At 42.5% G+C, this 16,977-nt stretch overlaps 2 protein-coding genes across 3 annotated transcripts; one reads left to right on the top strand and one right to left on the bottom strand.

Annotated features, from left to right (window-relative positions):
• Positions 1-1,097: 1,097 nt before the first annotated feature.
• Positions 1,098-12,108, bottom strand: LOC135335451 (uncharacterized). 2 transcript variants are annotated; one of them, XM_064530948.1, is made up of 15 exons: positions 11,951-12,108; positions 9,422-9,690; positions 7,473-8,942; positions 7,145-7,223; positions 5,963-6,063; positions 5,631-5,767; positions 5,478-5,509; positions 5,194-5,367; positions 4,770-4,917; positions 4,289-4,463; positions 4,080-4,111; positions 3,976-3,998; positions 3,633-3,714; positions 1,596-1,710; positions 1,098-1,279 (listed from the first exon to the last, which is right to left on the bottom strand). In XM_064530948.1, exons 2-15 carry the CDS (start codon positions 9,678-9,680, stop codon positions 1,221-1,223), a joined length of 2,886 nt encoding a protein of 961 aa, XP_064387018.1. In that variant the 5' UTR covers positions 9,681-9,690; positions 11,951-12,108; the 3' UTR covers positions 1,098-1,220. The 2 variants fall into 2 exon arrangements, with proteins under 2 accessions (XP_064387018.1, XP_064387020.1); XM_064530950.1 differs by having other exon boundaries at positions 1,098-1,273.
• LOC135335454 (RAB7A-interacting MON1-CCZ1 complex subunit 1-like) lies at positions 12,106-16,960 on the top strand. The gene is made up of 6 exons (XM_064530953.1): positions 12,106-12,262; positions 14,378-14,435; positions 14,519-14,579; positions 15,242-15,514; positions 16,383-16,497; positions 16,549-16,960. Exons 1-6 carry the CDS (start codon positions 12,172-12,174, stop codon positions 16,917-16,919), a joined length of 969 nt encoding a protein of 322 aa, XP_064387023.1. The 5' UTR covers positions 12,106-12,171; the 3' UTR covers positions 16,920-16,960.
• The last annotated feature ends 17 nt before the right edge of the window (positions 16,961-16,977 follow it).

Raw genomic sequence — 16,977 nt, 5'->3', positions numbered from 1 at the left:
GCTTCCGCATGACTGTACAAGACAAGATACGCCCACTTACAAACTACATTTAGACTACATTACATCATCTGTAATTAATCTGATTGGCTAAAAACAGTAGATTACATGAGCATAATCTACAAGAAGGTACTTATTCTACAGGAAATGGGCACATATTCTACAGGAAGTGGACACATATTCTACAGGAAATGGACGCATATTCTACAGGAAGTGACAAATAATTTGCAGGAAGTTCTCAAAAGTTGGAATGAAATTTTTAGTGAAAGTGACAAGAAGATGACAAAAACATTATAAAAAACACAGAATGCGATAGTTTGTTCAGTCAATATCCATTCTTGCTTTGCTTTTTCCAGTTGGGCATGGGCAAGGGGGGCCAGGAAGCATTAAAAACACTTTAGCAGTCGCTTGATACTTTCTATTGAGTTTTTTAAGGTTCCATGCCGGTCCAGTCTGCTCTATACCCCCCTCTACTCCACCACAGAGCTTCATTCTTCTTCTTGTAGTGTTGCAGTCGGTTCTAGCATAGTTCTAGATTCTTTTTACTTGTCTGTTCTTTCCAGTATCTTCAGGAAGCGTTTCACAAGCTTTACTAAGTCTTACTGTAGTTTTTCATTGTTTTGAAGCCGTCTTCTTGTCTTTTTCTGTCAACTGGTGTCTCTCACAGCTCTCCAGCTCGTCCAGCTCGCACAAATTCAATTTCTGTTGCTACGCACCAAACCTGGCTTTTTATAACCACGCCTCGCGCATGCGCAATGAAGTCCAAGTTAGATAGACCACACCCACTCGTAGAATATGCGTCTTAGTAACCACCTTGGTTACGGTTAGATTCCCTCGGCTTTGCGCCTCGGGCTAACCGTAACCGCGGAGGTTACATAGACGCATATTCTACTCTTAGGTGTAGTCTATCCTATACGTACACTGTCATTAGTTGGGGAACTGTGTGGGTTAATCTAATTATCAACCAATAATTATATAAAGTATTAATTTTGTCGACCTATGATAAGTTATTAAACACTGCATGAGCTCAGAGCAAATAAACTCAATTAAGTCAGGGCCCAGTTACATACTAACAAGGGATTTGTATGAAATTATCATCATCAAACAGTATACATTGCATTCACTCACACGTACACACTAACACGCATTCTACTACAACAGTTTGGTTCGACCTATGGAAATAATAGTGCACTAAAAACACAATACAGTCAGTGACACAAGAGTTAGTTGGCGAGTTGAGGTTCAGGCAGGTACTCATAGTTATCTTCAGGTCCATCTGGGGCTGGGGGGGGGGGTGCAAATGAGTGATGCATATATAATTGCGAACTCTAGTAGGGACCGAGCTATAATACATGTACATAATTAGTAGCTAATGCAATACAGTGAAACTTCTGAATAAACGACAACTAGGGGACAGTTATACATACTTCGCTATTATGAATTGTACAGAAGCATGTTCAGTTAACGCTTGACAGACCACCTTAAGAATGCCCCTCGTTTGAAAGGTCTATATTGTCATTGCATTGACGGAAACGGCTATTAATTAAGTGATCATGATTGTATGATGCGTGCATTCTTGTGTAGGGTGTGGGGAGTACCTGATGGAGGGGGTGGGGCTGGTTGGGAGGGTGGTGGGAAACGTGTTGGGTTGGGAGGGGGCAGACCGGGATTTCCCTGCAAAGCGTCAGGGTATTCACCATCTCCAGGTAAACCCTATAAAAGAGCAATAGAAAAGTGAGTATAATCTTTTATTATGCCTCGATGCGCATACACAAGCGAGGTGTATATACGGTAGTCTGTGTGTGTGTGTAGAAAAGCAGTCCACACACACACACACACACACACACACACACACACACACACACACACACACACACACACACACACACACACACACACACACACACACACACACACACACACACACACACACACACACACACACACACACACACACACACACACACACACACACACACACACACACACACACACACACACACACACACACACACACACACACACACACACACACACACACACACACACACACACACACACACACACACACACACACACACACACACACACACACACACACACACACACACACACACACACACACACACACACACACACACACACACACACACACACACACACACACACACACACACACACACACACACACACACACACACACACACACACACACACACACACACACACACACACACACACACACACACACACACACACACACACACACACACACACACACACACACACACACACACACACACACACACACACACACACACACACACACACACACACACACACACACACACACACACACACACACACACACACACACACACACACACACACACACACACACACACACACACACACACACACACAAGGACCAATAAAGTGCAAGTAAAATAATGCTTGGTTCTCAAGTTATGCCTGATTTTAATGCCATTGCAGCCTTTTCAGAAGAGTGCGTAGCAAAACTTGTCCATGGAGTGTTGCTACTCTACTTAGTAGTTAGCTCAGCACTGGAACACTAGCTATTCGTAGCTGTATGATGCAGCAGCCATAATTTTAGACTTTAGTACTTTTGGCATCATATTTAGCATCAATATACCCACTCTTTGAGTTTCCCTGGGATTACAAATTAATGCATCATCAGTGATACCTGATATCTTAGCAATAGCTATAGTAGCTTTAGCTTTGACACATCCACCGAGGCATCAGTATCCGCGGTGCTTTCATTAATCCTAATAAATTGATGGTACAAAATTGTCGCTACATTATGTACCGATTTATGGTTTCCCTAGAGATCTACGGATAATAACCCTTGAACTGGTGTCTAGTGAATCTCATTCAGCTATCCATTACTTATCGGCTACAGCTTTCGGAGAGTTTGAATGAGCAGTGCTCACATGTACAAGAGGGGTGAATTTTGAATAACGGCAAGCAAAAGTGTGTTAGTAAAAACTGTTCGTAGCGGCGGCGGTGACCCTTGAGTAGTCCAACGGTCAGTGGCATACCCAGGGGGTGATCAGGGTGCTTGAGCACCTCAGGCTCTCATGCTCAGAGTATCAGCTTAGAAGTACAATTATAGATAACTGCATGGTCAGAGAGGACACTCACTGTAATTATTCTACAAGTTACTGGCAACATGTATAGCTACAATCACTCTTCTACAATCACTCTTCGCTCGCTAGTAAGCTGGCTTAACTATAGGCCTTAAACTAGCTAACAATATATATTCTTCAACGGTTCAATGGTGTAACTAAAGAATGGGAGGGGATTAGCCTACTTTTTAGTCATGCGCATTAGCTATAAAACAGTAGCTAGACATGACCACAAGTTGCTTAAAAATGTTCAGTGTATACTACTCCATTAGCTATGGTTGCCTGAACAATGGCTGCTAGTTGGCCTGCTAACACAGGTAAAACACAGGCAGTATTATAGAGGGTAAACCTCTTGTTGGGTGACCACAATACACGTTTACTGTAACCGTGATATTTACATAAATGCATGTGGAGATGGCAGGCTAAAGTGGCCAGGAGTGATAACAAGATATTCAGTAACCCACAACTACGATAAACAGACACACCCACCTCCTCTCCTGGCAGACTCTCGTAGATGTCCTCATCATCCTGGAATGCCGAGACTGCCGATTGAGGGGGCAGGTCCAACACACTGGGGTGTGAAAAAAGTTATCATTGCTTGTCACTACTAAAAATATCGTCAATTATAGCAAAAACAAACTGTCTTTTACAGCCAATGTAGCAAGGTTCTGTAATCATATGCGTTCCAGTGACCACATTAAAAAAGCTGATTGGTAATTTAGATTGGTATTTTGCATTGGTAATTTAGATTGGTATTTTGCTGCATGTAAGTATTATTAGGTGTATTCTATTCTTCTATTCTGTATTAAAATTAGTTACTATGGAGACAAACCTGGCAGCGCTCTGGTAGGCAGTCTATAGGTGGTGAGCATGGGGAAAGATGGAAGAATGTGTGTTAAATGGCACGTACAATATACAAATTAAAATGATTCTTACCCTTTGCGAGATGTTCTTCTTTAGGTAGCCAACTGCACACAACACAAAAAGTGAACATTACTTATAATATAATTATGTGTATATAATATATACATGTATACATATCTCCCTTATAAACACGAATGTTACTGGCCTCCTTTCATGTTTTCACCCACAACACTCTTCAAACACACACTCTTTACACACCGCACACACACGCCCACACTTACTGGTGCCGTCCTCCTTCTCAATAAGGTACTTGTCTGCTGGCAGTTTGGGATGGTGCAACAGTAGCACCCTAGCAACCTCGCCCTGAGTGAAGTTAAGATGGTCCTTTGTCTTTGCGTGCTCCAGAAGCACCTCCACAGCAAACAGTGGCTCCACTTCAGGCGTCAATTCGTATTGCTAAGAAAATGGTGTGGTGTGTGTGGCAGGGTAATGGTGGCTGGGCTGGTGTATTGATCCCTATGAAGTATACAAATCAAGAGCAATAAATTGACGTAATGAACAGATATCCTTGGCTGTAGTGTGATGTGAAGAAGTGCTCCTGGTTACATGTAAGAATATTCATAAGCTGAATTCAATGACTTTTGGATATAAAATTATATGCAGTATATAGGCTTTCGGCAATGATTAAACAGTATACATTGTACACACAGCAACGATATCTAAAACTCCACTGATGGTTGTTTCAGTGAGACGATGTTTTACCTTGTACTGCTTGAGACCCTTGAGTTTATTCTTGGATCGAGCTTCGTCTCTCTTCTTGCGTTCCTTTTCTCTCTCCTTTTCTAACCGCTTCCTCTCTTTCTCCTTCTTTTCATCCTCCTTTTGCTGCTTCTTCTCCTCTCTCGTCAGCCTGAAGTAAGGACAGGGATACAAGTAACAAGACACAAGTAACTAGATTCCTTTTGACGATTTAGGAGGTTTAGCAGTGCAACGTTTAATAACACATAGAATACGAATGCTTTAGCTAACTCTGGAACATATTATATGGAGTAAATCTGCCTCAATCGAAGAAGAATAGCTTAAAGTTATTAATATGCATGTAGTATAGATATACAGCGCATATGCCACTGATTGAAAATTAGAACCACAGAATTATAGTTCACATATATACAGAGTAACAACTCACTTGCTCTTTCTGCCTAGTGTGGGGGAATCCCCTGTCGAGGCGACGGAGTGTTGTGGAGAGGGTGGAGCCAGACCGGATGAAGTGGGCGGAGCTGGGGATAGGAGAGACTGAGCAGTGGTGTAGGCCTCAGCAGCTGACTCCAAGTCCTCGTACGTCTCTTGGTCATCATCGGGTCTGGAGGCAGGAAATTAAATCATACAGACGAAAGCTAATTATGATAGGAGCTAGGTTACATTAATTATGTGCATGGTAAGGATCATCAGGTAAGTTTACAAGTGACTCACTCGATGAACTCTCCATTCAAAGAGGGCGAGGTCTGCAGTAGGAAGTATAAAGGAGGGTTTCATTAGTTCTGGTTATAAATCATTAAAGTGGTCATACATTATAAACATTACATATACAACTTCGTGCCACTAAATTATAGCATGTAGACTCACGACTCCATTGGCTAGCGGATCCTCTGTAGAGAGGGTGGTGATAGAGGGCCGGGTTGAGGGGGAGAGCGTGGCCAGTGAGGGTCGACCAGAAGGTGGGAGGCTCGCCGGCAGAGGAGGGGGAACATCCGAAGGGGGACCTGGGATAATGAGGTTATTGCAATTAAGTGTAAGCATCACCAATTGGAGAAAAACACTGCTTCTACTAAGAATTTGTCTGTCAACATCTCAACTACAGAGCCCTTAAAGATGTAAGATATAATTATGTATAAGTCTTTGATACCACACAAGACTTATACAAATACCACAACGCATAATTATACATGATGACTGACCAGGAGGTGGTGTGGTTGGAGGGAGGGGTAGAGAGGGAGTGGCTGGAGGTGCACCGAACTGACCGACATCATCGTACAGCTCCTCACCATCAGACACGCCACTGTACGTGTGTGTTTGTGTAGGGAGGGGTAGTTATAGTGTGACAGTGTGTGGATGCAGGAGTAATGGGCAGTACTCAACATACGTTATAGTGTGTGTGGATGCAGGAGTAATGGGCAGTACTCAATACTCATGCACGTACAGCTTAATTAGCACAGTAGATTAGTGTATACCCTTTGTACTATCTGACACCAGTTTTTTTGGATACAAATAAGAAAAGCACTGTACATACATAGTATTGTTTGTGCACTAAGTACAATGGTAAGATTTCCTGGTTCCCATCGACAGTGCCAGATTCTCTAGAAACACTAAAGTGAGGCTACTTCCTGAGTGAAAGCATTTATAGAACACATGTGCTCTGGCTGAACACACAACACTATACAAACATGAGCTGCCAAGTATTTGATCTTACAATGCCCACACACTTGTATTCTTTTAGGACACTCTCTTCCTTTTAAGCTAACGACAACTTGTTCTGGAACTGCATGCATACAGCCTACGTGCAGTATTAAGTTGTGTCTATCACAACAATGTGGAAGTTTCTACGTATACTAGTTCCAAGGTTTAAAGCTGGAAAATAATTTTGCGTTTTTGAGCTACGTACATGCACTATAATACATGGCTACTGATTTTTGAGTAAAAAGGCTATCAAGTTTTAGACAATTTAGGGAATTTAACAAGTTAGCGGTATACATAACTGCTGGCCTTGGTTTCGGGTACCTGATAGATAAGCTACGTATGTACAAATCTTAAGCCTAGACGTATGAGTAACTGCTGGCCTTGGTTTCGGGTACGTGATAGTTAGCGATGTATGTACAAATCTTAAGCCTAGATGTATGAGTAACTGCTGGCCTTGGTTTGGGTACGTGATAGTTAGCTACGTATGTATAAATCTTAAGCCTAGACGTATGAGTAACTTTGCTGGCCTTGGTTTTGGGTACGTGATAGTTAGCGACGTATGTACAAATCTTAAGCCTAAACGTATGAGTAACTGCTGGCCTTGGTTTCGGGTACGTGATAGTTAGCTACGCATGTACAAATCTTAAGCCTAGATGTGAGTACCAAAGGAGACTAACACTCACTTTTGTTGGAAGTCATCATTGACACACGTAGTATCATCATAGATCTCATCATCATCACCCAGCTCACCATTGTAGCCGTCTGGATAGAGGGGGGGGGGCAAAGTCATTATAAAACCTATGTACTGATACCGGTGTGCATCCCAATACTAATTAAGGTACACGGCATAAACCTGGTGGTTTCTCTTTATGGAGAAAAATATAAATGGTACATTTAGGTACATGTACTGTAGCGTACACATGTACTTTATGCATCCACATATAATTATTGTACCGGAACTAAGTACCATAATTTCAAATGACACACTGATACATGTACACCACAACTCACCTAGATACTGTGGTGGCTTGGTGTTGACGGGAGGTATTGGTGGAGGGGAGAAGGCATCAACCGCACGTAGTGGACGACGCCGGTATACCTCACCAGTAGGGGGCGTAGGCACTCCCATTGTCTGCGGATGGGGGATGGGTCCCTTGGGAGGAATAGATGGCATCGAAAAGTTGGGGGGAGGTGGCCGGGTGCTCGGAGGGGGGCGATCCGGTAGAGGGGGTGTGATTGGTGGCCCTGATGGAGGTGGTGGGGGACGCGAGGTAGGAGGAGGTCGATCTGGTAGTGGGGGTGTAGTAGACGAACCCGATGGTGGCGGAAAGGAAGGGGGAGGAGCTGAAACTGGAGGGGGTGGGAATGGAGTGGATTGTTTCTGCACAGTATGTGACGATTCCTCGGGAGAGGGTACTTGTGATTTAAACCCTGGTTTCGGTTTCGATGGCATACTAGGACTTGGTGGAATAGGAGGAGGCATGTTTTCTCGAGGGGGTACAAATGGTACTGGTGACTCAGGAGGTGTTGGTACACGCTGCTTGGCACCACGTTCCATGGTCCTTGCACGCTCCCGCACACTGGGCGTCGAAGGGGGAGACTCCTGTGCAATTGGCTCAATAGGTGCAGGGTTCAAAACAATGGGGGGAGGGACTTCACTGGGTTTCCGTGGTGCTGGCTTCGGAGGCGGCTTTTTGAATGATGGTCCTCGGTTGATTTCATTAGGAGTGATGGGTTGTGGTTTAGCAGCAGGAGGTGGAGGACGATTTTCATCTTCCTTTCCAGTTGCGAAATTTACTTGTCGCTCTCTCTGTTTCAACCAGTCAGGTTTGTCACTTGTATCAGAATTTTTGGGAGTCTTGGGAAGGAATCCCTCTGGTTGGGGAACGCTTCGAGGCTTGGCCACTGGGGGAGGTTTCACAGGTTTTATCCCCGGCTTCGGAGAGGGAGGTGGTTTTGAGGCAAGGGGAGGTTTACGACTTGGCTCAGGTGATGGGGGACTCTTTACGTCGATGTCTTGCCGGTCGTGTCGTGAAAAACTCCTCACTTTCTTAAGAAACTCAGGAGTATCATCTTCCACAATTGGAGGCTCCATTTCAACTTGAGAAACTCTCTTAGTCCATGGGGCACCGTTATCTTCATCTTTCTTCCTTGGTAGGGTACTATTCTTTCGAAGCTGATTCGCCCAAGGAGCGACATTATCTTCGTCCGATTTGGCTCTATTCTTGTTCTCGAGCTGCTCTAAAGCAAGAGACCGATCCCCTGTGCGTGCCTTCTTCAAGATCTCCTGCATATTGAGGCCACCCCCACCACCACCTCCTTTGGCGCTCTTTGGGGGAGGGGCAGCTTTCTTTTTGGTCGCAGTTTTCGCCTTGTCTTGTTTTTTGGGGGGTGGGGTCTGTACCGTCGTGACGACGGTGGTGGCCGAGCGTGTGGGGAGGGGAGGAGCTGACGATTGATGGGCCGGAGGAGACAAACCACCTGTGTTTTGAAAACAAGTCAATACTGTACGTACGTGTAACGTGTGAGGCTTAAACACATGGACAATTAACAGCTGCTATAGTTACATTTTCCGTTATGAAAACAGAATGTACGTACTACAAATATCACTGACTGCTGCTATGTGTTGTCTAATTACACAACTACACGTTCAATATTCACGAGTTTCTTCACGACTATAATTATGGTTTTGTTTCCCACTCTATTGTGTTCAATGAAACGTGAAATGGGGTGCCACCAGACGCAGAGGGAAACAGTCACCACCGCATACCTTACCTTTATTGTAACTCATTTCCTGTGCATTGCAACCTGACATATTTATACAATATGTACATTGTTAGGCCCACACATAATTATGCTTATAGCCTTAAACCAAAGATGCTACATGTAGCACACACACATACACACGCACAATCATGCATGGTATACATCGCATGTACATGTACATGTAACATACTCACCAGGCCTGTGTTGTGGTATGGGCCCTGTGGGCAAAGGGGGTGGGGCACCACTCGGATGTGGGGGTGGGGCACTACTCGGAAGTGGGGGTGGGGCACTACTCGGAAGTGGGGGCGGGGCACCTCCAGTGTTGTACGAGGGGGAAACAGGAGTGGGAAACGGGTACTGATTGGCTGCTTGATAGGCACTGTCCGGGAGATCCTCGTACAGATCCTCCTCTATGGCTTCACCTGGTAGCTCCTCGTAAAGTTCCTCCGCCATCACTAGGTGTCTGTGTGTGGGGGTGAGGTAGGTGCATGTGTGTGGGGGTCATGGTTACATTGACTGGACCGTACACTGAATAATTAGTACTAATTAGTCAAGTATGTATGTGGGAAGGTAATACGGTGCCAGCTAGCACAGAGTTTATTGATCACTTGTCAATACGTACGTACGTACGTACATCCCATAACCTCAGGTCTAGTGGCTACCACGATAGCACGTGTGCAGCTGTGTTGGATTGATTGTGTATCTTTCGTACTCATCAGAAGCACAAGTAAATAAACGACTCCTATACACACATTGCAGTAAGCAAACACAATCACAAGCACAATTCTATTCAACAGCGGAAGACCATGCAGTGCATCAGCATATAAGGTGATGTGACGACAGATCAAGGATAGAAGCAAACATAGATATATTCTCTGTACACAGTCTAAAAATGCTGTTTCTTGCACAAACTTCTGTGACAAACTATTTTCCTTAGCAACAGTACTAGTATGACATAACCACACGGTCACTACATGCACACACCACATACACATACTAGCTCAAGGGCATAATACTCGTTACACGTACACTGAAACACTATACCCTTAACTCTTAATTGCCGGAACAGTGAGGCAGCTATTTCAAGGAGATGAGTTACTACCTACAACTAATTAATTATCAATGGCTACAGGTATGTACTCTATAGATATAGTTCATGTATACGTACGTACGTGTTATATTAGTATACATCCCAGAAAGCAAAACAAGACTATTTTGTCAAGACAGCTAGTTATATCTAGCACATGCTGTGTTGGAGAAAATGCAGCAAGGCCTGAACCTCAACTTTATTAGAGAGTAGGCATAGCCTTTCTTGTCAAAGGTCAATAAAGCTCATAGCATGCGTCTGTGTTGGTTAATATACAAACAAAGTTATTACAGCAGGAAATAGAAATAATGATCACACAATCACGGAGTAACTACCATAAATCTTTCGTCAAACCAACTCTCATACAGCCGGCTACGTCTAACTGCATATCTCAAATACCTCATGAAAGTACGTGTGTGGATCGACACAAACTAACAGGAAAAGTTGGCTATGCATTCACACTGTTCGGAGGTAAGTAACTCTAGACAAACAAAACTACCTCTTAGGCCTAGAAATGAAGCAATATTAAATTATTATTTGTATTATGCTTGGATTAAAAAATCCGCCAATTCAAAATTCTGGCTGTAAAACAAATAGATGGCGATTATGTTTACAACTCTTACTACGTATAGTATAGTGCCGCTGATGACTACTTGAACTAAGCCACACTTCTTGCAAGGTAAGTGCTTCGAATGTCTACAAGTGCGGCCACAAACACTTAATGTACAAGCATCGATGTAAACATACACCAGCTGTCGCTAAAATCGTTAGGACCACGTCAAACCAACTACACCCACTCAACGCTGTAACAGTCAACACACGATGATGAGTCATCTAGATCCTAACCACATTGAAAAAAGGCTTAGAAAAACAGATACTGTCAGCATTCAGTGCAGGTACGTACACATCGATTCATAGATCAAGTACCTATTGTTATTGTAACAGATTGAAGCTTACAGAAACTGTCTGAGACTATCTGATATAATTATCGAGGTTCGCATGATAACAATACTCGTGTGAAAAGGCACAATGGTGGGTTGCATTATTACATCGTTGTTAGATTAGACAGGAAACCTTAGGCAGGCAGGGGATGTGTACAGCAGAGGCCCTATTAGGGGGATAACCTTACATGGATCTGCTAGGGTGATTATTTTACAGTATATATGTACATTAAGACAATCAGCAAAGTTGGTACTTCATTACAAGGTGGCTACAGTATGTAAAAGCAATTCAGCAGACTTCGATTACATGAAACGTGCAGTGTTGCTCTTAGTAGTAGATTTGCAGGCTTATTGCTAGTTTACAGAGATGTCCTGAGTCTATAAGCGATTATATATGTGCAGCTACACTGCCAGCTTGATCAGTTCAACAAGGACATATAGGTTGGGTACGGGTAGTGGAATTGAAATCGATGTTCGATCAAGGACAACTGAATACATTTCAGACATGCATGAAAAATTCATGAAATGGGATCTGGCATGAATGTATGGACAGATCTAGATAGTTGGAGTTACTTAATATGCATAGAGTTAAGTTGTGCTGGCTACACACAACAAGATAGAACAAACAGTGTGCAGCTAGCAGACATGACAGTCCATGCAGATCATAGCTAGCTAGTTAGGTAGCTACAACTCACCTTTTGTTTGTGGACTTGAGAAGGTTGGATAATGTTCTACAGCTGATGGATTGAGCTCGAGTAGGCTTCCTTGTAGGTAGCTAGCTATCTATATATATCTATGGTTGGACAAGATGCAATGCTGACAAATGATCAACAATTGCTTGTTAATTATCCATTTATGCGAACAGCAGACTAAGCAGTTGGCATAAAAGTAAAATTGAGTTTTAGATTGGGATTCAATGGAGGGATCAGGATCAGGAGCTGGAGTGAAAGAGCTGTGTAAGAATCAGCTGGAGAGCTGCCAGCAACTAGTCAAGAGCTATCCTAAAGGTAGTGTTGTAGGTGTGTATTATACTAGATCCAAAGTAGAAGCCAACGACTTTCCCTCTAAGCTAGCTAGCTACCGTCTTTCTACTAATTACAGCGCCACTCTATAAATAGAAGTGCCAAGTTCACAAAATCATATATTTACCAATTGAGCGCCAAATATATTCTGGAATTATTTTTTGCTGGCGCTTAGGTAATTAGAAAATAGATTATAAAGCGTCGCGCTAGTTGGGCGGAGTCCAACCAACGCTACGCTCTGGGTTGGGTATCACTACATGTAGCAGTTTTGTTCCACCGGTACTTGAGACAGAGTATGAATATTGTTTAATCTTAAGTGGCTGACAACCGCATGGCTCAGGGGTGCGATATAAAGAAATCAATAGATGGCTATTCTAGCTGCCTGGATCTAGCTATAGTTGTTTTGGAATTCAAGAAAGACCTCAGACTCTTAGAGAAAGTAGAAGAATACTGTATAAACCTAGATTTAGTACAGGCAGAAATAAAATTTTTCATAATAGTTAGACATCTAACACAAAGAGAGGTACAGCCAGCTATAAGACTACCCCAAGGCTTCTGGAGAAGCTTTTCGAAGACCAAAGAAGGCATACATATCACAGGTTTTGTCCAAACTAATGATCTAATCTTAGATTGATAGCACAACAAAACTTAAAACAAAGACAAGTACTTTTAATTAATCAATACAAAGATACTACTGTTCAAGCTTCATTCATAGATGCTTCTTTTCTAGTAGCCTAGATATCCAGCAGGAGCTGTTTCTGCATTCTCCAGAGAAATACAGCTAAAATACAGTGTCCCAGCTTGCCTTGTCAGCTAAATTGAGCTGTAAGGTTTCCCACTTGAACGCAGCAATCTGATTGGGCTGCAAATTTCTTGCAGTGGGAACAAATCTGCTACATGTACTGATACCCAACCATGAGCGAAGCGTTGGTTGGACTCCGCCCAACTAGCGTTGCACAACCTTTTAATTGAGGCTCTACATACAACTGATCTATGATGGCCTCGTAGAAACAGCTACTAGTACTCTACGTTCTATTGCTAAGCGCCAAACTGGAATTATAGTTTTGCCTTGTTCTATTTGTGCACCACTGAAATATCATAATTAATTTTTAGTGGCGCTGTAATTAGAAGAAAAACGGTATTCTAGAGGTGTTAATGGGAGTTGCCCCCTCAACATCCTGCATACTTCAAAGCACTTGTACTCACTGTCAAAATCAGGAAACCCAAGAATGTATAACAAGAGTTTATGTTCAACGATAGTTCTCCACTCATCAAATCAACCAGCCTCAAGCAATGGCTACTGCTCCACCTACAGCTGCTCCATCTTTTGCAAGAAGTTGGACTTTTTCTAATCTCCTCAAGGAAGTTCTTACAAATGAGGAACACGTCATGTACTGGCTATAGAGGAAGAATCTATTAGCCTCATCGATGGACTGTCCGAAATGTTCTTCTGGCTGTAGAATTGTGAAATATAAAGATCAATGTCCTCGAAAAGGCTGCCTGGCTATAGTTAACATTAGAGATAGAAGCTTTTTAGTAAGACAAAGCTTTCTTTTTTCAACCGTTTTAATCTGATGTATTTTTGGTCTACAAAAAACGTGACGTTACCTTTGCTTAGTGCCGAAGCTAAAGTGTCGCAAAGCGTGGGCATAGAGTGGTTCAACTATTTTAAAGACATCTGTGCTGAGTACTTCATCGCTCATCCCAGCACCATATGCAGTACTGGTAAAAAGATAGGCAAATCGAAATTTGGTAAATGTGGGGTGGAGTTTGTGTGGTGGAGAACGTTTTGAGGCACTGAGAACATTTTGGAGAACATTGCTTAACAATATTCTTTTTATGTTCACGTAGCTACTAACCTCTTTCACTGGCTGAGGAAGTGCGGCCTGGGATCGAGGCTACATAGCTACTAGCTACATGTACTACCACTGTGCTGTATTTTGATCTGTTGTGTCCTTTTCTTTTTGCTCTGGCAATACAAATTAGTGTGATTGGTCCTATGCTTAACAACCTATAATAATCTTAAGAATTACAAAGGCGTAATGTAATACATTCTACTATCAAACTTTACATTATCTTGTGTCCATACGTTCTCTTCAGTTGAGTTACTAGAGAAAGCATTGCATGCTGTCCAGTCCACTCTGGAGCTAATAACCAGGTAAACTTCACGCTGGCGATAGCACTTACGTAGATGTACGGTATACGTATTTGTACTTGTGGTTTATTGACAGTACTCTGCAGAATCCAAGACAAAGCTGAGACCAGTGATGACAACAAGACAATACTCTCAGAATTTACACAGGTAATTTAAAGACATCTCACTTACTGACATGAAATTGGTGGTATGTACACAGAGGAGATCGGACACCACTTGTATGTACATTGTATCTTGTGGGCTGAGCCTCAGCCCGCCTGCTCGTGTTGGTAATGGAGTAACAAATCTATCTTGTGGGCTGAGCCTCAGCCCGCCTGCTCGTGTTGGTAATAGAGTAACAAATCTTAATTTATGATATCTTGTCAGTGTGCATAATGAACAAGCTGTAATTGCATGAATTTTTCTTTGTATATTATTGTAGCGATCAGCCTTAGACAGACCAACAGTGGAGAGGTGGCCTAGTTGATATCACAGGCTGAAACCACATGTTATGGAGACTTTGTACATTGGACGGGCAGGCCCATTAACCTGGCTTTATTTACTGATTCAGTCCGTATCCTAGGTGATTTCCAGTGAGCCATATTTTACTTCCCCCAGGAAGTAAAATATGGCTTATATTTTTAGTATGGAGTATGTAGTTATAAGCCATAATTACTAGTCAACCAGTCAATAACTATAACATATTATAGAGGGTGACCGACCTGCTTATTGAGTGCATGGCCACAATGTACGGATTTCAATGTAGCCTAACATGTATAATTTTTTCACTAAATGCCTTAGTTGCAATATACAACTCCCTCCCTCTACAGTCATGCCTAGACTCCACCTACCATCTGGAGTGTCAGCTGGTTGATAAGGAGTTTCCCGACCCCATAGCCAGAGGGCAGATCACACAGATAGTCCAGACGCTCTCTACACCTTTGACCTTGTGTGGGCTACTCGGGTGTGAGGTGGAGCAGCTGGGTACAGATATTATTGAGTGCCTACACTGGCGTGTGGGGGCTTTGATGTACATGTACTGTCACATGGTGCTCACAGTGGAGGAGAGAAAGAAGGAGATAGACGTGGAGCACTTTAAAGAGGTGTGTAGAAACAAGCAATATATATCCACTCACACTTAAAAAGGTACACTAGGTTACCGTACGGATGTTATTGCTGCTAGATTAATAGCTACGTACAATATTAATACAGAAACATACTAACATTAGCCTTTGCAGCTCACTTGGGAAGTTTGGAGCAAATAGCAAAAAACCACTTGAGATAAGTGTAACAGTTTACACAAGTAAACCACAATACTATAGAACAAGGAACAAAGTATAAACTTTGGAACAGATCTTTATGTGTATATACCTTAGTACAATATTCAGTATAAACTACTAGTTGGGTAACCATGAAAAACTAATCCTTATCAAGAGGAGTTAAGTGGCGTACTATGTCATTATGGCAGAGAATTGGAGACTGGTTCAGCAGCAGGCTGTTTCTCAGTCAACAAAAAATAGCTAGACGAACAGGCAGTTATGTCGTAATCAAGCTACTCCTACAGCCCAAACTTAGTACTTATAGATAAAGATTTGGCCAAGTTGTGGTTTAGCTGTAAACTGTTACACAGTGGTTTTTTGCATTTTACAGTAATACTATTTGCCTCACGTGAGCTTACGTGAGCTACAACAAATAGCGTGAAAAGCTACAACAACAAAACATAAAGATCTGTCTATTCCAAAATTTTAATTTGGTCCCTTAAGGGCTCTATAGTATTGTGGTTTACTTATGTAAACTGTTACACTTATCTCAAGTGGTTCTTTGCAATTTACTATTTGCCCTAAACTGCCTAGTGAGCTGCAAAGGGCAGCTAGTACACTCGCTAATACAATAACACACAACACTGCAGTCGGATAGAAGTATATTTGACTGTCACCAAAATTGTGTGCACATAATTTTCCACACACACAGATTCTTAGTTTGGGTGCAGGCCACTTAAACCTAATGCTCTCCACTCGAGCTCCTCTGAGCAAGGACGATGACTATATGTCACATGACACTACAGTCCCCGCTCTGCTGCAGCAAGGTACTGCTCATATCTCATGTATGTTTGTTTTTCACTTAAAAATGTTTACAGGAATATTCAGTGATTTGCACATGCTCTCATTGATGTATGCTGGTGAGATGTGCCACTGGTACTGGGAACTAAACTCCGCCCCCTCACAGCCCACCCCCTCTAAAGACGTTCAAAAAACCCAACCCGGTGCTTCACTGAACGATCATGACAGTTCAAAAGAGTCTACCCTCTGGTGTGTGATGGAATTGACTCAAGACATAGAATTTGCTAGAGACTGGAGAGACAATTTTAATTCTCAGAAATATGGTATTGAGTTTTTGTCAAAGTATGTAGACGTTGCTAGGGGTCCTTTGAAGGATCAGAGTTGGAACTATGTTCAGGCTGTGCAATTGCTTGTTTCTTTGAGAAAAGCTAATAGTGTTTCAAAGTGATTCTGTTGAGTTAATTTTGTACATGAACGATTTTATGTGAACGATCTTTACCTAAAAA

The sequence above is a fragment of the Halichondria panicea genome, chromosome 4, assembly GCF_963675165.1.
Source record: "Halichondria panicea chromosome 4, odHalPani1.1, whole genome shotgun sequence".
Taxonomy (NCBI): domain Eukaryota; kingdom Metazoa; phylum Porifera; class Demospongiae; order Suberitida; family Halichondriidae; genus Halichondria; species Halichondria panicea.
Note: the sequence above shows the minus strand (reverse complement) of the source record. Positions and strands in the feature narration are given on the sequence as shown.